We start from the raw sequence: 23,155 nt of genomic DNA on the forward strand, positions 1-23,155 counted from the left end.
AGTTTACATCTAAATAACATGAAATGAACACAACCTGTAGTACCTTGTGCATAATACTCTTGGAGTACAAAAGAAATTGTCGTTCAAAACCAACTTAAAAAAATTCGATTCAAATTTCGACTCGCGTGAACACAATAATTTAGCATGATTCAACTTTAAAAATTGACCTTATCCGATCCGACCACATCCCTCATTTTTAATTTGAAACTACCTTATCCTTTTGTTTTTTATCTTTTTTAATTACATATGTAAGCTTTATGAAATTCTTCCCATTATTATTGTTATTACTAGATGAAATCCGTGCGATGCACAATTTTTTAGTACATAAATCTCAAAAAAAAAAAAAAAAAAAAAAAAAACTCGATATATCTTTTTTACTAAGACTCTAAGTTTTTTTTAATTATTATTTAATAGTTTAAGACAGATAAATAACCACAAAATACTTTAATTAAATTGTTATTGAATATTCAAAAAGTCTAAGTTTTAATTTTATTTTTAGGTAATATTGTTATTTCTACGGTAATTTTTTTAAAAAAATAAATTATATTTTAATATGTTATGTCACTTTAGGATTATCTTTTAGATGAAAATATTTTATTTTTTTAAAAATAATTCAAATCATAATTCACTATTGATTAGCTATTTTTTGAATTTAAAATTAAATTCTTAATTCTCTTTCGTTAATTTTATTTACATGACAAATGACTCTTTTAAATCTAAAATAAAACACAAATCTATTTTATCATTGGTTGAAAAAAATAAGCTTTTGCTTATGTTGCGTGTCGAATGCTTTCGAAAAACGTCACCTTTAATTATATTATATTATATATTACTCCATCTGTAACTAAATAACATAAACAGTTTTCATTTTTTTCAGTCCCAGAATAACTGACACATTACTAAATATAGAATGAGTCCATTAATTAAAAACTATCTTTCTCTATTTTTCCAAGGCCCATTGATTTTAAGAAAACAATTTTAGCCACATAAAAAAGATCAAAAGAAATCTTTTTACATTAAACAAATGTATGGTCTCACTCAAAGTTTTTAAGCTATGTGCCCAGTTTTCTATCCCAATATCCCAGATATTCTCGAACGGAAAGAGTAATATTATTTTTATGCACAAAAATGTAGAAATCCTAAACTATATTTTGAAATTTTATATGTCCTTTTTTTCATTGAATTATTTGCTTTGTCACAGACATATGGCACACATACTTTCAGATATTAAAATTTAATATATTTGATAATCAATAAGTTAGGGTCTACTTAGTATCGCTATGGTTTTCTGTTTTTGGTTTTTTATTTGAGAAAATCATATGATATTTATCATAATTGTATAATGAATCAAAATAATAATTCATGATAATTTTGAAAACTGACAACAAAAAAAATGAAAATACCTTTTTCTTTTATCTTATTTTTGATTTTTTTGTTTTTTTTTTTAAAAAAAATTCAGAAAACTAAGTGCTTGTTTGGCATTGTTTTTTGTTTTTAGTTTCCAGTTTTTTTGAAAACCAAAAACCAAAAATAGAAAACAAGAAAAAGGTGTTTTCACTTTTCTGTTGTCCGTTTTCAAAATTATCATGATTTTAATAAGTTTGAGTAATTTTTTATTCATTATATGATATATATCATATTATTTTAAAAAACAAAAAACCAAAAAACAGAAAACCACAGTGATGCCAAACGAACCCTTGAAAAACAATAATGCCAAACAAGTGCTTAAGCTATATATAACGGTTAATACTCCCTCCATGTTTATATATAAAATGAAACGTTTCAACTTTTTTGTTTCCTAACCCTCTTATTCACTTTGACTAATCTTGGTTGTTTATACATAAGAATATATATATAATATTGTGGATACTTGTTTGAATCGTCCAATAAATAAGTTTTTAATATTCAATTGTTATAAAAAAATCAGTTAATTAAAGTCAATCTCTAACCAATCCAGATCGGAGAGAACTAGTTCAATAATTGAATTTGAGTTGAGAAATAATGCTTTGGTCACCGGTTCAAGCAAAACATGTGAAAAATATTGTCTTAGACCAAATTGCTATCTTGTTTACGCATAAAATGAAAAATTCATTTTACACCCAGGTGTACCATGCCCGTGATACACTTGTCCAAAATACTAAGGCTTGTAACAAATGCGGAAAAAAGTATTGTATTTAATACAAAGTACAAGAGCATAAAAAAATAAAGTGATTCCTTGCTTCATTTAAGGGTGATTTAATTATTATTTAGATTCCTTGATTTAATTTAAGGAATTGATTTGTTATTTACACTAGGTTAGTCACGTACAATGCACGATTTAAATAATAAATTTCTTGTGTGTAATATAAATATTTAAGAAAATTATACAAACCGTGGTCCCTCTAGTTAGATTAGTTGAGCTGAAATGAAGGACATGATTTTAAATATTCAAATTAACTTCATAGCTATGACAAAATTTTAAAAAGGCTATCATTCATTTTTGATTTATTATAGAAAATTTGAGGAATTAATAAAGAGTGAAAATTCCAAACTCTACAATCATTAAGGAAATGTAACTTTTTTTTTTAAGAAAACCTATGTAGGAAGAAATAATTATTTAAAAGAGGCTAACTGTAGACACCCATTTGTGTCTCCCCAAAACCAAACCTAGTGATGAGTACCTTTCGCGTCGAATCATAATCGAATGAAGTGAAAGTGTGGAAAGTTTAGTGTTGCGGAAAGTTTTAATTTCTTTTCTCTTCTCTCTGTTTTTGAAAATTTATTTTAAGAAAACAGCCAATCCAGTTTAGTTGGTCCATGATATGGGTCAAATAGTAGTGTAGTTGGATGGTGAAAATTTTACCCTACACCCTAGTGTAGGGTGTGTTCCCTACACCCCCCCTATGCTACGTCGTTTTGTAGCTGGTATTGAGTTCTCATGTGCAGCTTTTTTCCTTTTGCGATTCTTTCCTTTTTTTTTTTTTTTTCTCTTTTTTCTTTTTTCCTTTTTTTTTTGTTTCTTATTATTCAAGCTATGTATATATATTCTTTAAAACCCTTTTTCTCTCTCTTCAATTGATCAACCTCCATTTTTGATCTACATTTTTCTCTCGTTAATTCATCTTCTTCATTTGATTTTTTGAACGAACTCGTTAATTGTTACCGATCATCAATGGCGAATTCTGCATCTGGAGATTGCGTTGATTTTGATCGTGATTGCGAGCGTGTGTTTCCTTCTGGAGTTCGTTTGTTTGATTCGTTTGTGCAACAATGTGAGTAATTGTGATCATAATTTTGCAATTTTTAATTATCTCTAATTTGTTCTGTTATAATGCTCTGTTAATTTGAACTTAATTGATGTATTATTTTTCACTATCGATTTTTGAATTTACTACTTTGATTATATTATGATGAACGTTTTTGGATTGTTATACTTTGTATGAACATTTTGTTGCTTCATTTGTTGTTTCATTTGTTGTTTTCTCTGTGTTTTAGAATTGTGTGTTTTTGTTGTATATTTTGTAGATTATACTTTCAATTAATCGTTTATGTTTTCTTATTCATACTTACTAATGTGTTTATGTTCAGTCTTAAAGTCTTTTTTGATCATTTAATTTTACATTTTTATATCGATATTATGTGTAGTGGTAAATAATGAAAATATTGTTCAAAATATTATGTGCTGAAATTCTTTTTGCTATTGATCATGTGCTGTTTTGATATTGAACATTTTACTTATTTGTTATTGTTCATTCATGAAACTCTTTATGATCATTTATAATTGTATATTGTGCAGTGGAAAAAAATGATGATATTATGTATTTAGAAGCAGAACAGTCTGAATTAAAGGATAAAGAATTTAAATCTGAAGATGAAGCTTTCGAAGCGTATAATGAATATTCTTTTAGGAAAGGTTTTGGAATTCGAATTGGGAAGAGTAAGAGAAGAAGAGATGATTCTTTTTTGATGAAAAGATTTGTTTGTTGTAATGAGGGATTCAAAGATAATAAGTGTAAGAATAAAAGGATTTATGAGAAGTTGGATCATCGAACTGGTTGTTTAGCTTTTGTGCAGTTTCATATTGATCATTTAGGGGTCTATACATGTACAAGACATGAAATGGTTCATAATCATGCTATGATTCCTCCTGAAAATAGGCATTTGATAAGGTCTCAAAGAGATGTGAATAAAGAGCAGCTTCTTTTCATTTCAACAATGAAATTGAGTGGAGTCAAAGTTACTGATTCTTTGAGGGTTCTAAAGAAGGAGGTTGGGGGATCTCCTAATCTTTGTTTTACTGCTTCTGATGCTTATAATGCATTGTCATCTGAAAAAGCTGCCCAAATTGAAGGATGGGATAGTAACCAATTGATTAAATATTTTGCCAAGAGACATGTGGATGAGGCAGATTTTTATTATGATTTTGAACAAGATGATAGTGGTGCTTTAGTTAGTTTTTTTTGGCGTGATGGTAGGATGATGAGAGATTATCATTACTTTGGAGATTTGTTGGTTTTTGATACAACTTATAGAACTAATAAATATGGGATGATATGTGCTCCATTTGTTGGGATGAACCATCATGGTAACAATGTCATGTTTGGTATGGGTTTTATTCTTAATGAGCGCACCGAGTCTTTTGATTGGTTGTTTGATACATTTTTGCACTCAATGGGGAGGAAAAGTCCCATTACAATTATGACTGATCAAGCCCAAGCGATTGCAGCGGGTATAAGAAACATTTTTCCTTCAACTGTTCATCATCGTTTATGTGTATGGCATCTTGAACAAAATTCTAAGAAACACATTGGAGCATTGAGAGCTTTGGAAGGCTTTACAGATTTGTTTGGATATCTTTTGAAGTATTGTGAAACTCCTGCTGAATTTGAATATTTCTGGAAAAGGTAAATTATTGTTTTTTGTATTTATTTTTTTGTTTTTATTATGTGATATATTTGATTATTATGTGATATATATATGAACATTTAGTGTTTTACATATGATCATACAATTTACTTTGTTATGTATGTTATCATAATATTATTAGTGTCCATATTGTTTATGATCATTATTCTTTATACAAATGTACATATTTTAATTTATATTTTGTTCATTTTTCAATTAATATATGATCATTTCTGTTATACAGGATGTGTGATAAATACAAATGTGAAAATGATGATTGGTTATGTGATTTGTATAAAATAAAGGAAATGTGGTGTCCTGCTTATTCTAAGAAGTATTGGTCTGGTGGTATATTGTCTTCTCAACGTAGTGAAACTACTAATAAGTCAGTTTCACAACGTCTTAATAAGACTCAAGGTTTATGTGATTTTTATCATGTTTTTCTTGATGTCATTTCTGAGTGGAGAAGTAAGGAAGGTGCAAGAGATTACAATACTCTGAGGGGTAATAGGCACCTAGCTTTTGCTAATATTGGTATATTAGTTCATGCAAGATCATTGTACACTATTCAAGCTTATGTGCTTTTTGAAGAGGAGTTCATTAGGGGGACAGCTTATGATCATGTTGATAATGGTTTGCGTTTTCCAGAATATTCATATCTTCTTTGGAGGCCTGGGAAGGATATAATTAAGCATGAAGTTGTTTTTAATAAGGAAACACATGCAATTTGTTGCACATGCATGTACTTTAGTGAGACTGGTTTACTTTGTTCTCATTCTCTTCGAATATATCATTTGCATTGTGTGCGTAATATTCCACAAGAGTATATAATGAAACGATGGACAAAGGCTGCCATGTGTAGTCATGGTATTGAAGAACCTACTTTGAGGACAAATGTTGTGGCTACTAGTGTTTGGAGGTCACAAACAATCAGAAAGTTTGTTAAGTTGATAACAAGTTGTCAGAATTCTTTGAATGCAAGGGCAGAGGTTGAGTGTTATTTCAATCTGTTAAAAGAAAAGGTTGAGAGTGTATCAGGTGTAATTGACTTTAGTGAACCTGTTAAAGAGGTTGAAATTGTTGATCTTGAGATCAAGAATCCTCCAAAAGCTAGGCCTAAAGGTGAGAGGAATGTAAGGCCTAAGAGTACCTTGGAGAAGCAGTGTAACAAGGCAAAGGGTAATTTCAAGAGGAAAAAGTCTCTGTACACTCCTTACAAAAGGGGTATAGGGCAAGCAGTTGTACAGGTATATGATCATTTCATATTTTCAAATTGATCATTTCAGTTTTTGTAAATGATCATTTATGTTTTTTTTTTTTAAATAGGAACTTGATGAGAACGGTTGTGCTGTTACTTATGCTAATTCTATTAGTGATCCCATTGAATTGATTGTTTTGAGCAATAAACGGGCTCAGGTAAATTCAAATGTGCCAAAAAAAACATTTTATTTATATTTTATTAATATTGATTTTTATAATTTAAAAATATAGGTTGGCTTAAAATCAGCTGTTGTAGAAGAAATTCCTTCTAGTTCTAAGGAATCAGATCATAGTATTTCCAATGATTTTGATCAGGTATGTTTGTTTGTTATTGATTATAAATTTATTTTATTTTTTGGCATTTATGATCTATATTATAATTTTTTTATTTAATTTTTTATTATTTATTTTTTTTTTGGTTTTTTTGTAGGCTACTGGTGAAAGCTCTCTTTCATCCAGCATATCTATTGATGTTGATATTTCATCTATTGCTAAGGTTTTTTTTTTCCATATTTGTTTGTATAAGTGTTTGTAACTGATCATATACTGGTTTATTAATGATCAATTTAATTTTTTTTAAAGGCGAAGGATTTAAATCTTGAAGGTGTTTCTACTGTTCAAGCTCGTTCTAATGTTGGTGCAAATAAAGGTGCTTCTGGTGTAAAAACTTACTCTCAAATTAATCCAAGAGTTCCAATTCATACTAGTGCGTCAACAAAATCTCCTGTTGTTATTCAACCTACTGTTCCCAGGAATGTTCAAAATCAAACTCAGAATTGTTCAAACACCAATCCAGAAATGATCATATCCAACTCCAGGAATGTTCAATCAACAAATGTTCAAGTTATTTCTCCTACGGTTCAAATAAATGATCAAGGATTTCGTGTTCAGAATGTTCAAGTTACTCCTCCCACAGTTCAAAGAAATGATCAAGGTGCTCGTGTTCCAATTCTTCAATCAAGAAATGTTCAATTAGGTTCTAAAAAGATTTCTTCTAAGTATGATAGGTTGTTAGCCTTTTTTGATACAAGTGTAGCTAAACGTTTGGCTAATAAAGATAAATAATTAGTATTCCAGAACTTTATAAACATTAGACTTTTTTGTAATGTTGATTTAATTACTATTTTGTAATTTTGAATTTTCGATCTATTATGTAAAAGACATAAATATTATATTTTATATAGTACTATTTTTAGTATATTTGAACTTTATATTAGAATTTTATATGTTTTTAAAATTATACATTTATCAATGATTATTTAGTCATTAGAATTTTATATGTTTTAAAATTCTATATTTATCAATGATTATTTAGTCATTTGTATATGAACAAAAGTAAGAACCAACATCCAATTTATAAAACTTATAAAAAACTTTCATTCAAAGATTAAAATGAAATATCAATTACAATAATATTAAAATAAAATATAAAAAACTTTCATTCAAAGATTAAAATGAAATATCAATTACAATAATATTAAAATAAAATCCATAAGTCTATTTCTTAAAAAAAATAAAAAAATAGTCATATATAAGAAATGAACATATACATAGTTGTAAATGAACATTTGAAACTACAAAGTTGCAAATTTTCTAGCTTTCCTTCTATTTGCTCTTGATTCAGTGTTTTCTTCAAATAACATCAGTTCTGCTGTGTATTGGAGCCTTAGCTTTCTAATTTGTTCCACCTGTTGAACAAAATGAATTGTCAAATTTTAATTAAACAATCTTTACTGTTTCATAAATGAACATTATATCTTAAATAATTGATCATTTATAACTCTTACATTGTTTGGTTTTAAATCACAAATCCAGCTCTCATTAGGATCAGCAGTGAAGGTTTCCATATGCTTCATAATGTAAACTCCACAGTTTGTATAGTCATTGTTTCTACGCCATTTCATCTTTTCCAAAACAACTGTGTAGTCTTCAATTCTTTTTGCATCTTCATATCCAAGGTGTTTCATGTACTCTGCCAATCCTTTTAACTGATAGAAAAAAGAGTAAAAATTGTTTAGAAGTTTGTATTGTGATGAAGACATGAACAATTAATAAAATATAATTGATCATGTAGCCAAATATAAATGAACATATTATCTCACCATCATTTTTGGTTGTTCTTCATATTTTGCTTGGACTGATACATGTTTTGGTAGTTTTCTATTGTCAATTATATGAATTTTGTCTTCTATATGATTGACGCACAACAGAAAAAAATGTTGAGAAGTTGATACTGGGAAGAAGACCTGAACAAATTATATAATGTTATTGGACAATATATTGAATGTAATTGAACATTTGTATTAAACAAGAATTAATACCTGTTTATATCCAACAATGCTGTCAATTTTATTCAACTTCAGTTCATTGTCAATTCTTTCTATGAAGGCATTAATTCTTGTCTTCATTGATGATCCTTCTCGACAAACTCTATTTGTGCACATAATGTGCTGTTGAAATAGAAACAAACATATAGAAGTTAAATGAATTTTTAGCAATTATTTATCATAGGAAAATAGAATCAATAATATAAAAAAAGAAGAAAGACTAACATGAAGCACTGTTGAGAAATAAATCTTGTTTCTCGGCTTTTTATGATTAAGAAACCTTGCCCATCCATCTATGACACAATTTGTCACTTCAACATCATCTCCAAGAGTTTTCATTTCATTTCTATTGATGAGATTCAAGCCATCATAGTATAAGAGTGCACTGCATTATGAACATTTAATAATATGAATGTGAACATATTTTTATAAAAGATATTAAACCTTAAGTTTAATTAGTGTAAGTAATTACCTTTCATCTTTTCCACCAAGAGCAAAGTCTACTGCAATTTGGTTCATGGCTTTCTCATCTTTAAACATATCCTTGTACTTGACCAAGTAAGGAGATCGAAAAGCAGGAGGAATTGTTTGCTTTTCGCGTTTTGGTCTTGTTGTTCAATATAAAATATTGTTAAATTAAGAAAATTATGAGGAACATAAATAAACATTTGAGTGTATATAAATAAATTTGAAATTATACCTTTCAACCTTTTCCTTTTCAGTTTTTTTCTTCTTTTCTGCAATTGACTTTTTCTTATCATCATTCCTGGTCATATTACATAACACAAATGTACATTTAGGTATATGAAAATGTTCATTATTATTTTTGAACATTTACTTAATATAAATAATGTACCTTTTTGTGACTTTTGAGGATGAAGCAACAATCTTCTTGTTTTCACTGAAAATTCAAACAATGTCAGTACATATTAATAAAATATAAGCTTCTTATGTAACACCCTAAATCATTTTCAATTCATAAAATGAAAGATATTGATTTAACATAAACCACACATTCATATTACATATTCAACAAAATAATGTACACATATACAATAGTTTGAGAAACTCCAGTTTCAAGTTACAACACGATAGTAACATAAGTTAAATTGTTCCATCTAGATATTTTATCCTTACTAATTACATAACCCTAATAGTAAGACATGTCTTCAAGATTTTACCCCTCCACTTTTTCATCATTTTTTGTTTTTTCAAAAACATCTTCCTTGTTTTGTTTTCCACCTCCAACTGTGTTTTTTGGATCATCACTTTTTTCACCACCATCTGACCTAGGGTCAGCATCAACCACTGAACCAGATCCTGCATCTAAGAAAAAATTTAATTAGATATAATATTATTTCTTTGTAAATGAACATTTGAGTATTTATAATTGAACATTATACCTGTTCTAGGCAATCCTTCATTATCTGACCTAGTGCCAGCATCAATTTTGAACCAGTTGCTGCATCTAACAAAAAAATACAATTCATAATTAATATTTCTTGTTTGTAAATGAACATTTTACACTTTTTAATTGAACATTATACCAGTTCTAGAAAATTCTTCAATTCTTTGTTCTGAAGCTGCTAAAGTTTTACCCACATCCTTTTCTCCAGCTGTATTATAAATCATCATTTTGGAGATACACTAAGTTAATAGTATTTACACATAATAATTAGAAATGAACATTTCTACTTAAGTTTATGTACATTATTATTAAATATATGAACATATTACCATTTGTTGAAATTATTGGTTGTTCAATTATATCACCAAGTGTTGAAGAGGTGGGCCCTGTTTCTGTTTAGGACAATTTAGACCACAAATTTAGAATTTTTCATATAAAAATTAGGATATATAGTCTCTTTTAGTTAGAATTTACCAATGGCTGGAGAAGGTGGAGTCAACCCCAAGCTGAAAGCTTTTCTGATGTCATATTCTTGTTCTTTTTCCTTTCCCTTTTTGGTTAATTTCTTCCCAGTCATTTGCTTCTCAGTTGTTTGCTTTTCAGACCCTTGCATCAGATTCTTCTCAGCTTGTGCAAGTGCATTTAGGAAATCCTCACTGCCAAAGAATTCTTCATCTTGGCTTAGAATTGATGGTTCCCTAGCTGCCACCTTTCCTAAAACTTCATCAACTTTTTTCACCAAGTCATTTCCAGGGAAGATATCCTTTGCCTTCACCAATTTTGAAGAAAGCTTTGACAGGTTTGAACAAGTTTTTTTTACCAGGGAAACAAAATCATCCATAAAAACCTATATGAATGAATATTAAAAATTATGCAGTTGAACATTTCAGATTATACAAATGAACATTTATGTTAACAAAAGTGATCATTTTATAACCTCAGGACTTTCTTCAACTTCTGCAGCAATCCTTGGTAGAATTTTCCCTCTCCCAAATCCCAATTCTAATTCAATTTTCAACCTCTCAAGAACCATGTCTCTATTCCATGCAGATATGATAGGAATTGTTCTTGGAGGCCTTTTGTCTAACCTCTGAACTCTATCAAAATAGAACAACTACAAGAAAAAAGAAAACATGGAACAGAACATAAACAATAAAAAAAAAGTGCATTTATTAAAATTTAAATGAACATTTTGTATCTAAGAATATACCATCAGAAATTGAAGAGGGCCTTTGTAAAACCCCTTGCCTTGCTGCTTTCTCCAATCAACATGACATTTGATAAGTGAGTCATATACAAACTGACACCAGTTCAAATTTTTTATGTTTTCTTTGTCCATCATAGAATAAAGAAATTTGAAATGGCATTGATTGTTTGATACACATTTCATCAAGCAGTTCACAGCCACTGCTAAAAAGTTAGTAATGAAATGTTCACTTGGTGGTCTGTTGTTGGTGAATTTATCATTTATGTATCCATTCACAATCTGCAAACAAAATGAACAAAACATTTATACTTTTTATCATTTAATGTAATTAAAATGAACATTTAAAACTGATCATACCTGACTCACTGATGGAGTTTTTCCTGACCATGATTTTCTCCATTTCTTCAGAAATTCTGCATACTCCTCACTAATTTTATCAGACTTTGGCTCAACAATTGGAATTTCTCCTGTAGGCAAGCCATAACTACCCTAACATCCTCTACCTCAATTTCTATTTTTTCATTCTTTGGTAGTTCAAAACACTGGCTATTTTCTTCAAAACTTCCCAATAACCAATTACAGAACTTTTGATCAAGTTGAGGTAAACTAATGTCAAGAAGTGATCCTAACCCTATATTAAAAACTTGTTGTTTTTGGGTAGGTGTCATCTTTTTTATCCATGCAATGAACTTCACATGTCCTCCTCTCTTTGAAGATTTCTCTTCCTCAAATTCATCTTCCTGAATTTCCTCAACTTCATCAGTTTCCATTGCTTAAACCATTTCAGTTTTCATTTTCTTTTTTCCCCTACCTTCAATCTTTCCTTCATCATACAGTACCATCTTTTGCTCCTCCTTTTCAGCCTTTTCCTTCACTGAAATCCCTTTCTTTGCCTGTTTCTTCCTTGGCTTTGCTTCTTCCTCTTCCTCCTCTTCCTCCACCTCATAATCATCCTCACTGACAGGCTCTGCTTCTGCTCTATAAACTGACTCTTCACTATCATCATCACTGTCAGTAGAACTTTCATCAGTAGGATCTTGAGATGGTTCATCTGATGGTACTTCTTGTATTTTTTTTCTCTTTCTAGCATTTCTCTTGGCAGGACTGACATCTGAAAATTAAATATATAATTTTGTTTAAGTATTGAAAATGTACAGTAAGCAAATGATAAAATGAACAAAATTGTTTTCTCAAATGATCATTCTATATATAGAAATTGAACATTTATAATATATCATTATATACCTGCTTTTCTTTTGCCAGCAACCTTAGAAGTTTTCTTCACTTCTTCTGGAGTTTTCTTTTTCCCACCTTTATATTAAAATTGAACATTAATGATATACCATCATAAATGATCATTCTATACATTAAGATTGAACATTTACCCTTTTTGCCTTGGTCTGGAGGATATTCAGCAGGAGCACCTGCCATTTTTCTGATTGGAGTAGGTGCTTGAGTTTTCTTTTTCCCACCTATATATTGAAATTGAACATTAATGATATACCATCATAAATGATCATTCTATACATTAAGATTGAACATTTACCCTTTTTGCCATGGTCTGGAGGATATTCAGCAGGAGCACCTGCCATTTTTTTTATTGGAGTAGGTGCTGGAGGTGGTACATCAGCTTCCTTTTGAATAGGAGAAGTCCTTGTAGACATTCTTCTCTTCTGTCCTATTTTTGCGGTTTCTTTAGCAGGTTCAACATCCTTCTTCTGGTTTCCCTTTTCAGATTCATCTAACAGAACATCTATTGTTTTTAAAAAAAATTATGTTAGTATATTTGAAAGTGTAATATTTATTGTGAAACAGAAAAGTATTATGATTACCTTGGCTCCTTGTAATTCTACCACTTGGCACAACAACAGGGCTTTTGTTTTTGTTTTTCCTTGCAACCATTTTGTATCTTGTTTTCATTTTGGTTGACTGATCACTTTTTTGTGATGATGGAGCTGTCTCCTCACTAAGTTTTGTGGAAACTTTATCATCATCTTGATCTAGAAGATGAGTTTCATCCTCAATTTGAACAAAATCAGGTGCAATTTGTGCTGCATATGAAATGATCAAATATAAAAGATTAAATAAACATTTATGTAAATTGGATGACAAATGTTTACTATATACAATATAAATGAACATTTCAGATAATGAATATGTACATTTTCCACTATTTACCTTTCGGATCTGTTGTCTTTGTAGACTCATCTTCCACTGTTTTCTCTTTAGGGATTTTCTCCTTTTCAGGCTCTTTTTTTCCCTCTTGTCCTTCTATGAAAATTTAATTAGTTAATATTTATATTTTTTTTTAATCTTATTGAACATTCAATATTATGTAGATCCAATATGAACATTTTATGTAATAAAAATGTACATTTATAAATTTTTACCTTCTACATTTGTTGTCTTTGGAAAGACATCTTCCAAAGTTTTGTCTTTAGGGCTTTTCTCTTTTTCAGTCCCTTTTTTTCCTTCTTGTCCTTCTATTAAAATTTATTTAGTTAAAATTTAATTTTTTTAATCTTATTGAATATTTAATATTATGCTTTTCCAATATGAACATTTTTTGTAATAAAAATGTACATTTTAAAATTTTTACCTTTTTCCACAGTTTTCTCTTCTACTGGCCCTTTTTCTTTCTTTTTTGCTTCACCTTCAAAAGTAATAGTATTGTTAAAATTGATATTTATGACTATTAAACAAAAATATTCAATAAATATGATCATTTACCTCTCCTGATTTCCTTGCTTGCCTTTTCCATTCTTTTGAGATTTCTCATAATTCTGATTGTCGATTTTTGTACTTCCTGTAAATGTATGATACTGTTATATAACTTTGAAATATATTCATTAATTGATTAAATTAATTCAATTATTTAAATTTAAACATACTTTGTGTTTCTCTCTATGTCTAAATGTATTTCTTGCATCTTGTCCTTTAATGTTGTTATTCTTGCATCATCTTTGGGTTTTCTGATATTTCATTAAAAATATGTTTGAATTTACGATTTTGATTAGTAAATAAAAAAATGAACATATAACTTATATTACTATTGGCCATGAGCAAACTTTTTTGTACTGATTTTCAAATGAACATATAGTCTATCTAAATTGAACATTTAAGTTTTCTTACTTTTGGCCAAGACTATTCTTTACTGGATTGCTTTGCACTTTTGGTTGAACTTCTTCTTGCTTGCTGAAATCAATATTAAGAAATACTTTAAATAAAAATGAAATAAATGGTACACAAAATAGATAGTTATCAAAAATGAAATGAACATTATATATTTATACCTTTGATCAATTTCATTTTTGTCCTTTTTCTCATGAGTATTCCTGTCTGGATTGCTCTGCTCTTCTGGCTGAACTTGTTTTTGCTTGCTGAAATCAATTTTAAGAATTACCTAATAAGTTTGGTATATATATACAATGTACAATAATTGAATGTAAAAACAATTATTTTATACATATAAACTTACTTGTTTAAAGTGTATCTTTCATAACTATTACCATATTCATTTTGTTCTATAACCTTCTTTAGAGTTAATGGTTCAGATTTCCCATCTCTAAATTGAAGCAAGTGTATCACTCTAAATGGCACATCACTACATTATAAATTAATTACATGACATTAGTTTGAATGCATATCACTGAAATGATTATTATCATATTTATATATGTGCATGATGATTTAATGAAATGTACATTTGTTATTTAAATCTCAATGAATACTCAAATGAACAAATATACATATATGATCATAATTATATCTATAAATGAACATTATGAGTATCAAATATGATCATATACAATGATGTTTCAATGAAATGTACTTTTGTTCTTAAATCTCAATAAATACTCATATGAACAAATATAAATATATGATCATAACTATATCTATAAATGAACATTATGAGTATCAAATATGATCATATACAAATAACATATTAAACAAAGATAAAACCAATTTTTATCAAATACAACTAGCATATTAGACATGAACATAATATATTCTGTAAATGACTAATTACCTTGGTAGTGGAGACATTGTTAAATCCGTACCAATTGACTTGTCAATATCTTTTAAAAGTTCAGGATCTACAATTGGATCATTTTGGCGGTTTTTTTTCAATTTGTCTACTCTTGACTGAAGAGGTACATCATCATCATCGTCTCTGTTTTATTTAATAAATTGTTAATGTTTTAGTTATTTTCAGTAAAATCTTAGAACAATTACTACAATCGCAAAAAATTTTAACAAAAATTAGGTTTTACAAATAAATTCGCTCTATAATTTTCATCGCAAGAATATGAACAAATTAGGTTTTACAAAAGTTAGGGTTCATACATTTCTTCAGAAATTTTCAACAAATTACTCGTCTCTGAAGTATTCTTCTCCAAAATCATACTACAATTGCAAAAAATTGAACAAAAATTAGGTTTCACACATAAAATCGTACTATAATTGTCATCGAAAGAAAATGAACAAAATTACTTACTCTTTAGATACATTTTGCTCCGATTTTGCAGTTTCTTCTTGCATGTTCTTCTCTGTAGTGGTTTTTTGCAAAATTGCACTACAATCGCAACAAAATGAACAAAATTAAGGTTTCACACATAAAATTGCACTACAATCTCAAAAAATGAACAAAACTAACGAAATTACTTACTCTTTTTGTTGTGATTGTTTAATTTCTTCTCGAATATCAGACATTTGAAGCAATTTTGGAGTATTTTGAAGCAATTTTTCAGTGATTTAAATTGAAATTTGTTCCGATTCGTTGGGTTTGATGAGAGAGAAACTCTAGAGAAATGAAGAAGATGGTGTTTAGAGAGAGAGAATGATTTGAAATTGATTTTTTTTTTAATTTTTTTTATGTATATATATATGTGGGGTAGGGGAAGTTAGTTATGCAGTTACTGCGGTTATTGTGGGGAGGGGTAATTATTGTGGGTTAGTGGAGGGGGTGTGGGTAGTAACTCTAAACGCTGCGTTTAGAGGGAGTGTAGGTTGGGCTACCTACACTAGGGTCTAGTATATACCAATTAGTTGGATGGGGCTTGAAAAGAGCTTTCCAACGATATATTATAAGCCCAATTCCAATGAATATTGAGGAGATTATGGCCAATTTACTGAACTGAGCCCGGTTTGAGCCTTATATGCGGCCCAATGATCTAGAGGAGGGCCTAATACAGATTTATCATTCCTAATGCAATTAGGAATGGTCTTAGTCTTCTAGATTCTTCTAGAAGGTTCTTTTCATTCCTAATTTAATTAGCATTAATAAATAGACTTTTGTTGACTTTTTAGAGTTTTAATTAGAATCAAAGAACATTTTTTGAGGGAAATACGATTTTATCCTCCTGTACGGCAATTTTTATCTGATTTTAAGAAAACGCATGGATATCTGAGTCAGTGCCAAACGCCAACTGTAGCGCATGACCCTACGATTGGCGCCTGGCGCCAATCGTAGCGTCTGGCGCTAAGGTCAGCGTCTGGCGCCAACTCGATTTTTTGTGTCAGAACTCTGTTTTTGATATTTTATCTTTTGGCTGATTTTCTTTATAAATAACGTCGTAAAAACTCCGTTTTGATTCACCAACTCTCATCAAGATTTTCTTGATTACTCTCTCTCCCTCTCTTTTCTAAACTAGCCTTCTCTCAAATATAAAAATTCCGCATTCATTAGATCTAGATACACCTAGCCATATTCGAAGTTGCCTTCGCCCTAGACGTGAAAGGTTTAATTTATGATGGTTTGGTCCCAAATCTCTCTTTCAATTATTTAATTTAATTGTTTTGCTTATAATTTTCCTTGAAGTTACTAACGCGTGTATTTTGTTATTAGAAAGAGGTACGAGGCATCAAAGTAAGTACTTTAATGGTTTTTATTGATGTTATGATATAGAGTTCATGATTAGGTTGTTATTATGCATGATTCCTAGTATCATGTCTAGGGTAAATTTAATATCTAAGTATGATTGTTATGATGCCTTTTATTTTCTTTCCTAATATTTATGATTGTTAGTATCATGTTAGGGTTAAAGCTTTAATTTTTATTGCTTAGTGACATGCTAGGGTTTGTTATTAATCTTGTTAGTATGATGCCTAGGATCTTGCTATTATTATGCTTTAACATGATTTATGATTATTAATTATGATTATGATTATTTTTATGATTCATGATTATGGTTATGAATATTATTATTATAATTTTATGAATATTATTATTTTAATGATGATTATTATGTTGCTTGATTAAATTTATTGTTATTGCTTGATCACGCCTTCTACGCATGTTTAATGTGAATTTGTTCTTGTAATCACGCTTAATAAGATAATTAATAATCTTGTTTAGGGTTAATTACGATTATAATTCAAGTGATCGCCAATAATAGATTTATTTGTGCATTAATATTCAACCAACATAGATAAACAGGTTTAGGGTTAAACCTATTGATTGCATGTTAGTCAGAAAGCGCACACGAATACGATCTGAATAAAGTAGAGGCCTATTATTAGGGCAGGTTCAATCTCTTTTAGGTTGGATTTGTACCTTCATCCCCGAACCCTATTTAGTTCAAGACCTTATGGAGTTGCGATCTCTTGGATCGTTAAGGGGTGTAACCTTCACCTCATGAACGGTTTACAAGTTCCTAAAAAACTTGTTGGCGACTCTTTTGCTCTATCTTCTTCCCTTTTGGACGTCACCGTACTTTAGTATATGGTCACAGTGGGGTTCAAGCTAGGAGTAATGCTTGAAATATTCCCTACAGTTTTTGGCGACTTCACTGGGAGGATTTCTATTTTAATTCCTGAATTTGTTTCGGCAATGATTTAGAATGAGTGGATGAGACTCGAAACATTCTAAGTATTTCATGTGCGTAATTTTTTATTAACATTATTGTCATATGCATAAAAAAAATCTCATTGGAAAGACCATCCGTAATGAGTTAAAAACATAGGATTTTACACGTAGGAAATTTGAGAAATATCTTTCACAACAAGGACCGAAATAACACTGCGCGAAACTGGAAAATTTTATTGAGCACAGAAAGCCGTTGAGGCATGTAGGAATTAGCGTCAGCGTACAGAAGCTGGCGCCAGACATTTAACTGTAGTGCCAGACGACAGCCATGTCGCCAGGCGCTACAGCTAAATCTTGGCGCCAACATCTGTTTGCTGGCGCCAAATTCTTCCAATACCGAGCCAGAAATATGCGTTCTAATTTCGACCAGTTTTTCGCATTGTTTGCTCGATCCTACTTCCTGATTGAGTTTTTCTCACTTTTCTGAAACCCATATGTGTTCTACATATGGACATAACCCCTTGGGAATTCATGCTCCATCTACCGGATTGAACGCTCTGAGCAACAAAGGGTACATCTAAGAATGTTGAATTCACCAAACCATGGAAGCGAGTTTTTTCTAAAACTCGCGGTGTCCCATCCACTCGCGCCAACCCTTCACGGTTAGGCTTCCGCACGGTGCATCCGGACAATTAACCATGGACCCTCTATTGACTAAACCATATCCCGAACTTTAGAGAACTAGAGCCATGGTTAGGTTGCAAACTCATTGCATCATATTGTGCCTACTTGGCTAATTGCGCATTATTTGTTGTGCATATATTCTATGTTTCTATTAACCGTTTGTTTGACTTGTGTTGAGATTAAATAAATTAATGACTTAAAGAACTTTGCCTAATTAATTAATTAATTAACTTGAGTAGATAAAGTCTAATATTTTAATCAGAATTGACCTAGTACGACTTTAGGCATGCCCCTGTTGATTAATAACACCGAAAACAGTCTCAGATTGAAGCTCCAGCATTGGCGCCAAAGTCTGAACTGTAGCGCCACTCTGTCGAGTGTGGCGCCTGGCAACAGCTCTGTCGTCTGGCGCTACACTGCAAAGAGAGGAGCCAGTCCTGTCGTTGTGACGACAGTTCGGATTATTGATCGAGTCATCATCTAGTGTCTAATTAACCAGTTTGCTAATTAATTCGGTTAATTTTCGCTGTCAATAGTACTTGGTTGAGTCATTAATTGAGTTTAGGCACTAAGTCCCATGGTCTTACACAAGAGTCTAAATATGTCACTTACACTCAATGCACACACTAATACACACACTTTGACCATGTCTAAGAGAGTCTTGTATGCGTGTTTTTTCCGTCATTTTTTTTAGGGGGGTAAGTCTGATATTAATTCTCCAATTTAAAAACTATACTTAGTTCCCTAAAAATATACACATTATTTTTGCTAAAAATATGCACCCATTTTTTATTTTTTCCTCTTTAAAACCGTAAAGTCAAGTCGATTTGGGTCAAGTAATTAAAACGCAAAATGGTTTAAATTACAGCGCGTGGTCAAGAAAGGAAGGACGGTTAATCAAAGACAACCTTTTCGTAAAAGTCCAACATTTCGACAAACCCATAGCTCGTAAGAGGAAAGCTAGGATAATAATGGCAACACAAGAGGAAGTCAATGAGCTTAGGAACCAATTGGTTACCGTGACTGAGACACTGAAGCTCCTCATACTTAAGATTGATGATCCCATGAAGCAACAACAGATGGACCTCATGCAAGAGAGTCTAAGCAAGCTATCTAGCGACTACAAGTTTCAAGGGATTAGTTCACAAGGGGTCTCGGTGGACAAAGATCTTCTTCCGTAGAAATTCAATGCCAACGACATCCCGAAATTCAAAGCAACCGACAACCCTTATTTTCATTTAAGAGACTTCGAGACAATAATGAGTATTAAGGGTATTGTAGACACCCATTTATGTCTCCCCAAAACCAAACCTAGTGATGAGTACCTTTCACGTCGAATCATAATCGAATGAAGTGAAAGTGTGGAAAGTCTAGTATTATGGATAGTTATAATTTCTTTTCTCTTCTCTCTGTTTTTGAAAATTTATTTTAAGAAAAACAGCCAATCCAGTTTGGTTGGTCCATGATATGGGTCCAATAGTGGTGTAGTTGGATGGGGCTTGACAAGAGCTTTCCAACGATACATTATAAGCCCAATTCCGATGAATATTGAGGAAGTTATGGCCAATTTACTAAACTGGATCCGGTTTGAGCCTTATATGCGGCCCAATGATCTAGGGGAGGGCCTAATATAGATTTATCATTCCTAATGCAATTAGAAATGGTTTTAGTCTTTTGGATTCTTCTAGAAGGTTATTTTCCTTCCTAATTCAATTAACATTGATAAATTGACTTTTGTTGACTTTTCAGAGTTTTAATTAAAATCAAAGAGCATTTTTGAGGGAAATACGATTTTATCCTCCTGTACGGCAATTTTTAAATGATTTTAAGAAAACGCGTGAATTTCCAGATAAGCGCCAAACGCCAGCTGTAGCGCCTGGCTCTAGCATTGGCGCCTGGCGCTAATGTTGGTGCCTGGCGCCAATAGCCAGCGTTGGCGCTAATTCAATTTTATGTGCGCCAGAACTCTGTTTTGATATTTTATCTTTTTGGCTGATTTTCTTTATAAATAACGTCGTAAAAAATCCGTAATCATTCACCAACTCTCATCAAGATTCTTTTGATTACTCTCTCTCTCTCTTTTCTAAACTAGCTTCTCCCAAATATAAAAATTCCGCATTCATTAGATCTAGAAACACCTAGCCATATTCGAAGTTGCCTTCGCCCTAGACGTGAAAGGTTTAATTTTTGAGGGTTTAGTCCCAAATCTTTATTTCCATTATTTAATTTAATTGTTTTGTTTATTATTTTCCTTGAAGTTACTAACGTGTGTATTTTGTTATTAGAAAGAGGTACGAGGCATCAAAGTAAGTACTTTAATGATTTTAATTGATGTTATGATATAGAGTTCATGCTTAGATTGTTATTATGATATTCCTAGTATCATGTCTAGGGTAACTTTAATATCAAGTATGATTAAAAGTATGATGCCTTCTATGTTCTTCCTAATAATTATGATTGTTAGTATCATGTTAAGGTTAAAGCTTTGATTTTTATTGTTTAGTGACATGCTAGGGTTTGTTATTAATCTTGATAGTATCATGCCTAGGGTCTTGCTATTATATGCTTTAACATTATTTTGATTATTTTTATGATTTATGATTATAATTGTTATAATTATTGTTATGATGATTATTTTTAATTATTTTTTTATTATAATTTTATTATTTTTGTGATGATTATTTATTATGTTGCTTGATATATATTAATATTGCTTGATCTCACCTTTTATGCATGTTTAAAGGGAATTTGTACTTGTAATCACGCTTAATAAGATAATTAATAATCTTGTTTAGGGTTAATTTGATTATAATTCAAGTGATCGCCAATAATAGTTTATTTGTGCATTAATATTCAACCAACATAGATAAACAGGTTTAGGGTTAAACCTATTGATTGTATGTTAGTCAAAAAGCGCACATGAATACGATCTGAATAAAGTAGAGGCCTATTATTAGGGCAGGTTCAATCACTTTTAGGTTGTATTTGTACCTTCATCCCCGAACCCTATTTCGTTCAAGACCTTATGGAGTTGACGATCTCTTGGATCGTTAAGGGGTGTAACCTTCACCTCGTGAACGGTTTACAAGTTCCTAAAAAACTTGTTGGCGACTCTTTAGCTCTATCTTCTTCCCTTTTGGACGCCACCATACTTTAGTGTATGATCAAAGTGGGGTTCAAGCTAGGGGATTAACGCTTGAAATATTCCCCACAGGTATCGATAAGAAGGTTTTCCCCTCTCTGTTCTCACTATCTCTCGAGACCGTTTGCCAACAATGGTTCTTTTCTCTCGAGAAAGAAAAGACCTCTACTTGGGAGTCCATAGCAAACACTTTCATTGATAGATACAAGTGCAACATCCAAGTTGAGACTGACCATAGGGAACTTGAAATCCTCAAGCAAAAAGAGAACGAAGGCTTCACCTCTTTCTTTAACAAATGGAGAGAAACCTCAGCTAAGATGATTGAGGTGCCAAGTGAAAAAGATTCTGTAAGGTTATTCATCAAAAACCTTCAAGAAAAATACTCCAAGCATCTCAAGTATCAAAACAATCTCCATACCTTCAAGGCCGTCTATGACATTGGAATCAATATTGAAGACGACCTGGCGAAGTTAAAAGCTGCCAACAATAACTCCAATAGTGGCTGGAAAGGAAAGAAGAACGACAATCCTTCTTCTTCCAAAACCACCCACTCAAACAACGTTAGCATTTTTAATCTAGGTGAAGTCCTTTCTATGAACAATCAAGGGCAAAAGAAACCATTTAGGAGGAACTTTACTCCTATTGGCATGAGTTATGACACCGCATTTGATCGATTAAATGCAAAAGGTCTTATAACTCCTATTGGACCATTTGGGGACCCACCAGTTGAAAAGAGGTCGGCTAATTGGAACCCTAATGCACACTGCAAGTACCACCAAGGTAGGGGCCATCTCACCGAAAACTGTTGGAAGCTTAAGGAAGTTATCCAAGATTTAATTGACAACAACAAGCTGCCATTGCCCCCTGCCAGTAAGAAGCCAAGCATTGATAATGCACCTCTCGCTCATGTCTTGGATATCTCTGATGAGGAAAACAAGGTTGACCCCTCGTCTCTCATTAAGCCTGTCAAAGAAATCCATGTCATTGAAGAAGATGAGGAGATCTTCTTCGACGCCATGGATAGCCTTTCAGAACCGGCAAGTAAAGAAGATATACAATTGCTCACACTGTCTATGATGGAAGGACCGCATTTGCTACGTGAAGCTCTCTAGGCTATAAAGGAACTTCAGCAGAAATATGAAGAGATTCCACTCCCGAAAGATGTACCTAAGAGAGAATTCACACCCATGGGAACGACTTATGAGGAAAATCGTTTTCCTTTACAAGTCACTGAAAAACCCAAGAAGAGTAATAGAATCTACACTCCAATTGGAATCCCATATGTACAAATGTTCGAAATGCTCTCCGAGAGTGGCGAGATCAAACCTCTCGAACCGAGACCATTCGAATCATTGAAAAGGACAGATAGATATTACTGTCAGTATCATCAGTCAGGGGGTCACACTATCGAAAACTGTTTTAAATTTAAGGATTT

At 31.3% G+C, this 23,155-nt stretch overlaps 4 protein-coding genes and 3 long non-coding RNA genes across 7 annotated transcripts; 2 read left to right on the forward strand and 5 right to left on the reverse strand.

Annotated features, from left to right (window-relative positions):
- Positions 1-3,151: 3,151 nt before the first annotated feature.
- Positions 3,152-5,715, forward strand: LOC145632968 (protein FAR1-RELATED SEQUENCE 5-like). The gene is made up of 4 exons (XM_081685285.1): positions 3,152-3,251; positions 3,776-4,883; positions 5,129-5,606; positions 5,707-5,715. The coding sequence occupies exons 1-4, from the start codon at positions 3,152-3,154 to the stop codon at positions 5,713-5,715; spliced, it is 1,695 nt and encodes a 564-aa protein (XP_081541411.1).
- LOC145630815 (uncharacterized) lies at positions 5,683-7,287 on the forward strand. The gene is made up of 3 exons (XM_081682971.1): positions 5,683-6,131; positions 6,211-6,459; positions 6,575-7,287. Exons 1-2 carry the CDS (start codon positions 5,715-5,717, stop codon positions 6,373-6,375), a joined length of 582 nt encoding a protein of 193 aa, XP_081539097.1. The 5' UTR covers positions 5,683-5,714; the 3' UTR covers positions 6,376-6,459; positions 6,575-7,287.
- A 102-nt stretch (positions 7,288-7,389) lies between these two features.
- LOC145632969 (uncharacterized) lies at positions 7,390-9,011 on the reverse strand. The gene is made up of 6 exons (XM_081685286.1): positions 8,944-9,011; positions 8,697-8,856; positions 8,466-8,594; positions 8,247-8,390; positions 7,932-8,132; positions 7,390-7,832 (listed from the first exon to the last, which is right to left on the reverse strand). The coding sequence occupies exons 1-6, from the start codon at positions 9,009-9,011 to the stop codon at positions 7,719-7,721; spliced, it is 816 nt and encodes a 271-aa protein (XP_081541412.1). The 3' UTR covers positions 7,390-7,718.
- A 40-nt stretch (positions 9,012-9,051) lies between these two features.
- On the reverse strand, positions 9,052-9,897 carry LOC145630816 (uncharacterized). Its single transcript, XR_014112257.1, has 4 exons — positions 9,653-9,897; positions 9,328-9,372; positions 9,172-9,237; positions 9,052-9,078 (listed from the first exon to the last, which is right to left on the reverse strand). It is a non-coding gene; the product is annotated as an uncharacterized LOC145630816 (long non-coding RNA).
- Positions 9,898-10,001: 104 nt separating this feature from the next.
- On the reverse strand, positions 10,002-11,091 carry LOC145632970 (uncharacterized). The gene is made up of 3 exons (XM_081685287.1): positions 10,354-11,091; positions 10,209-10,265; positions 10,002-10,087 (listed from the first exon to the last, which is right to left on the reverse strand). The coding sequence occupies exons 1-3, from the start codon at positions 10,718-10,720 to the stop codon at positions 10,002-10,004; spliced, it is 510 nt and encodes a 169-aa protein (XP_081541413.1). The 5' UTR covers positions 10,721-11,091.
- Positions 11,092-12,559: 1,468 nt separating this feature from the next.
- On the reverse strand, positions 12,560-13,859 carry LOC145630817 (uncharacterized). The gene is made up of 3 exons (XR_014112258.1): positions 13,477-13,859; positions 13,265-13,357; positions 12,560-13,137 (listed from the first exon to the last, which is right to left on the reverse strand). It is a non-coding gene; the product is annotated as an uncharacterized LOC145630817 (long non-coding RNA).
- Positions 13,860-15,206: 1,347 nt separating this feature from the next.
- Positions 15,207-15,651, reverse strand: LOC145630818 (uncharacterized). The gene is made up of 3 exons (XR_014112259.1): positions 15,585-15,651; positions 15,434-15,493; positions 15,207-15,260 (listed from the first exon to the last, which is right to left on the reverse strand). It is a non-coding gene; the product is annotated as an uncharacterized LOC145630818 (long non-coding RNA).
- Positions 15,652-23,155: the final 7,504 nt, after the last annotated feature.

The sequence above is a fragment of the Chenopodium album genome, chromosome 5 (genome assembly GCF_948465745.1).
Source record: "Chenopodium album chromosome 5, dcCheAlbu1.1, whole genome shotgun sequence".
Taxonomy (NCBI): Eukaryota; Viridiplantae; Streptophyta; class Magnoliopsida; order Caryophyllales; family Amaranthaceae; genus Chenopodium; species Chenopodium album.

Excerpts from the sequence above, each read along its gene's own strand:
- LOC145632969 (XM_081685286.1), bottom strand. The coding sequence starts at position 9,011 with ATGTTTAAAGATGAGAAAGCCATGAACCAAATTGCAGTAGACTTTGCT. Across the intron at positions 8,391-8,465 it reads GCATTGTTGGATATAAACAG|GTCTTCTTCCCAGTATCAAC; the intron begins GTATTAATTCTT and ends TAATTTGTTCAG. Across the intron at positions 8,133-8,246 it reads AAGAACAACCAAAAATGATG|TTAAAAGGATTGGCAGAGTA; the intron begins GTGAGATAATAT and ends TTTTTCTATCAG.
- LOC145630815 (XM_081682971.1), top strand. The coding sequence starts at position 5,715 with ATGAAACGATGGACAAAGGCTGCCATGTGTAGTCATGGTATTGAAGAA. Across the intron at positions 6,132-6,210 it reads TAGGGCAAGCAGTTGTACAG|GAACTTGATGAGAACGGTTG; the intron begins GTATATGATCAT and ends TTTTTTAAATAG.
- LOC145632970 (XM_081685287.1), bottom strand. The coding sequence starts at position 10,720 with ATGGATGATTTTGTTTCCCTGGTAAAAAAAACTTGTTCAAACCTGTCA. Across the intron at positions 10,266-10,353 it reads TCCACCTTCTCCAGCCATTG|GGCCCACCTCTTCAACACTT; the intron begins GTAAATTCTAAC and ends AAACAGAAACAG. Across the intron at positions 10,088-10,208 it reads ACCAATAATTTCAACAAATG|CTGGAGAAAAGGATGTGGGT; the intron begins GTAATATGTTCA and ends TTTATAATACAG.
- LOC145632968 (XM_081685285.1), top strand. The coding sequence starts at position 3,152 with ATGGCGAATTCTGCATCTGGAGATTGCGTTGATTTTGATCGTGATTGC. Across the intron at positions 3,252-3,775 it reads TGATTCGTTTGTGCAACAAT|TGGAAAAAAATGATGATATT; the intron begins GTGAGTAATTGT and ends TATATTGTGCAG. Across the intron at positions 4,884-5,128 it reads TTTGAATATTTCTGGAAAAG|GATGTGTGATAAATACAAAT; the intron begins GTAAATTATTGT and ends TCTGTTATACAG.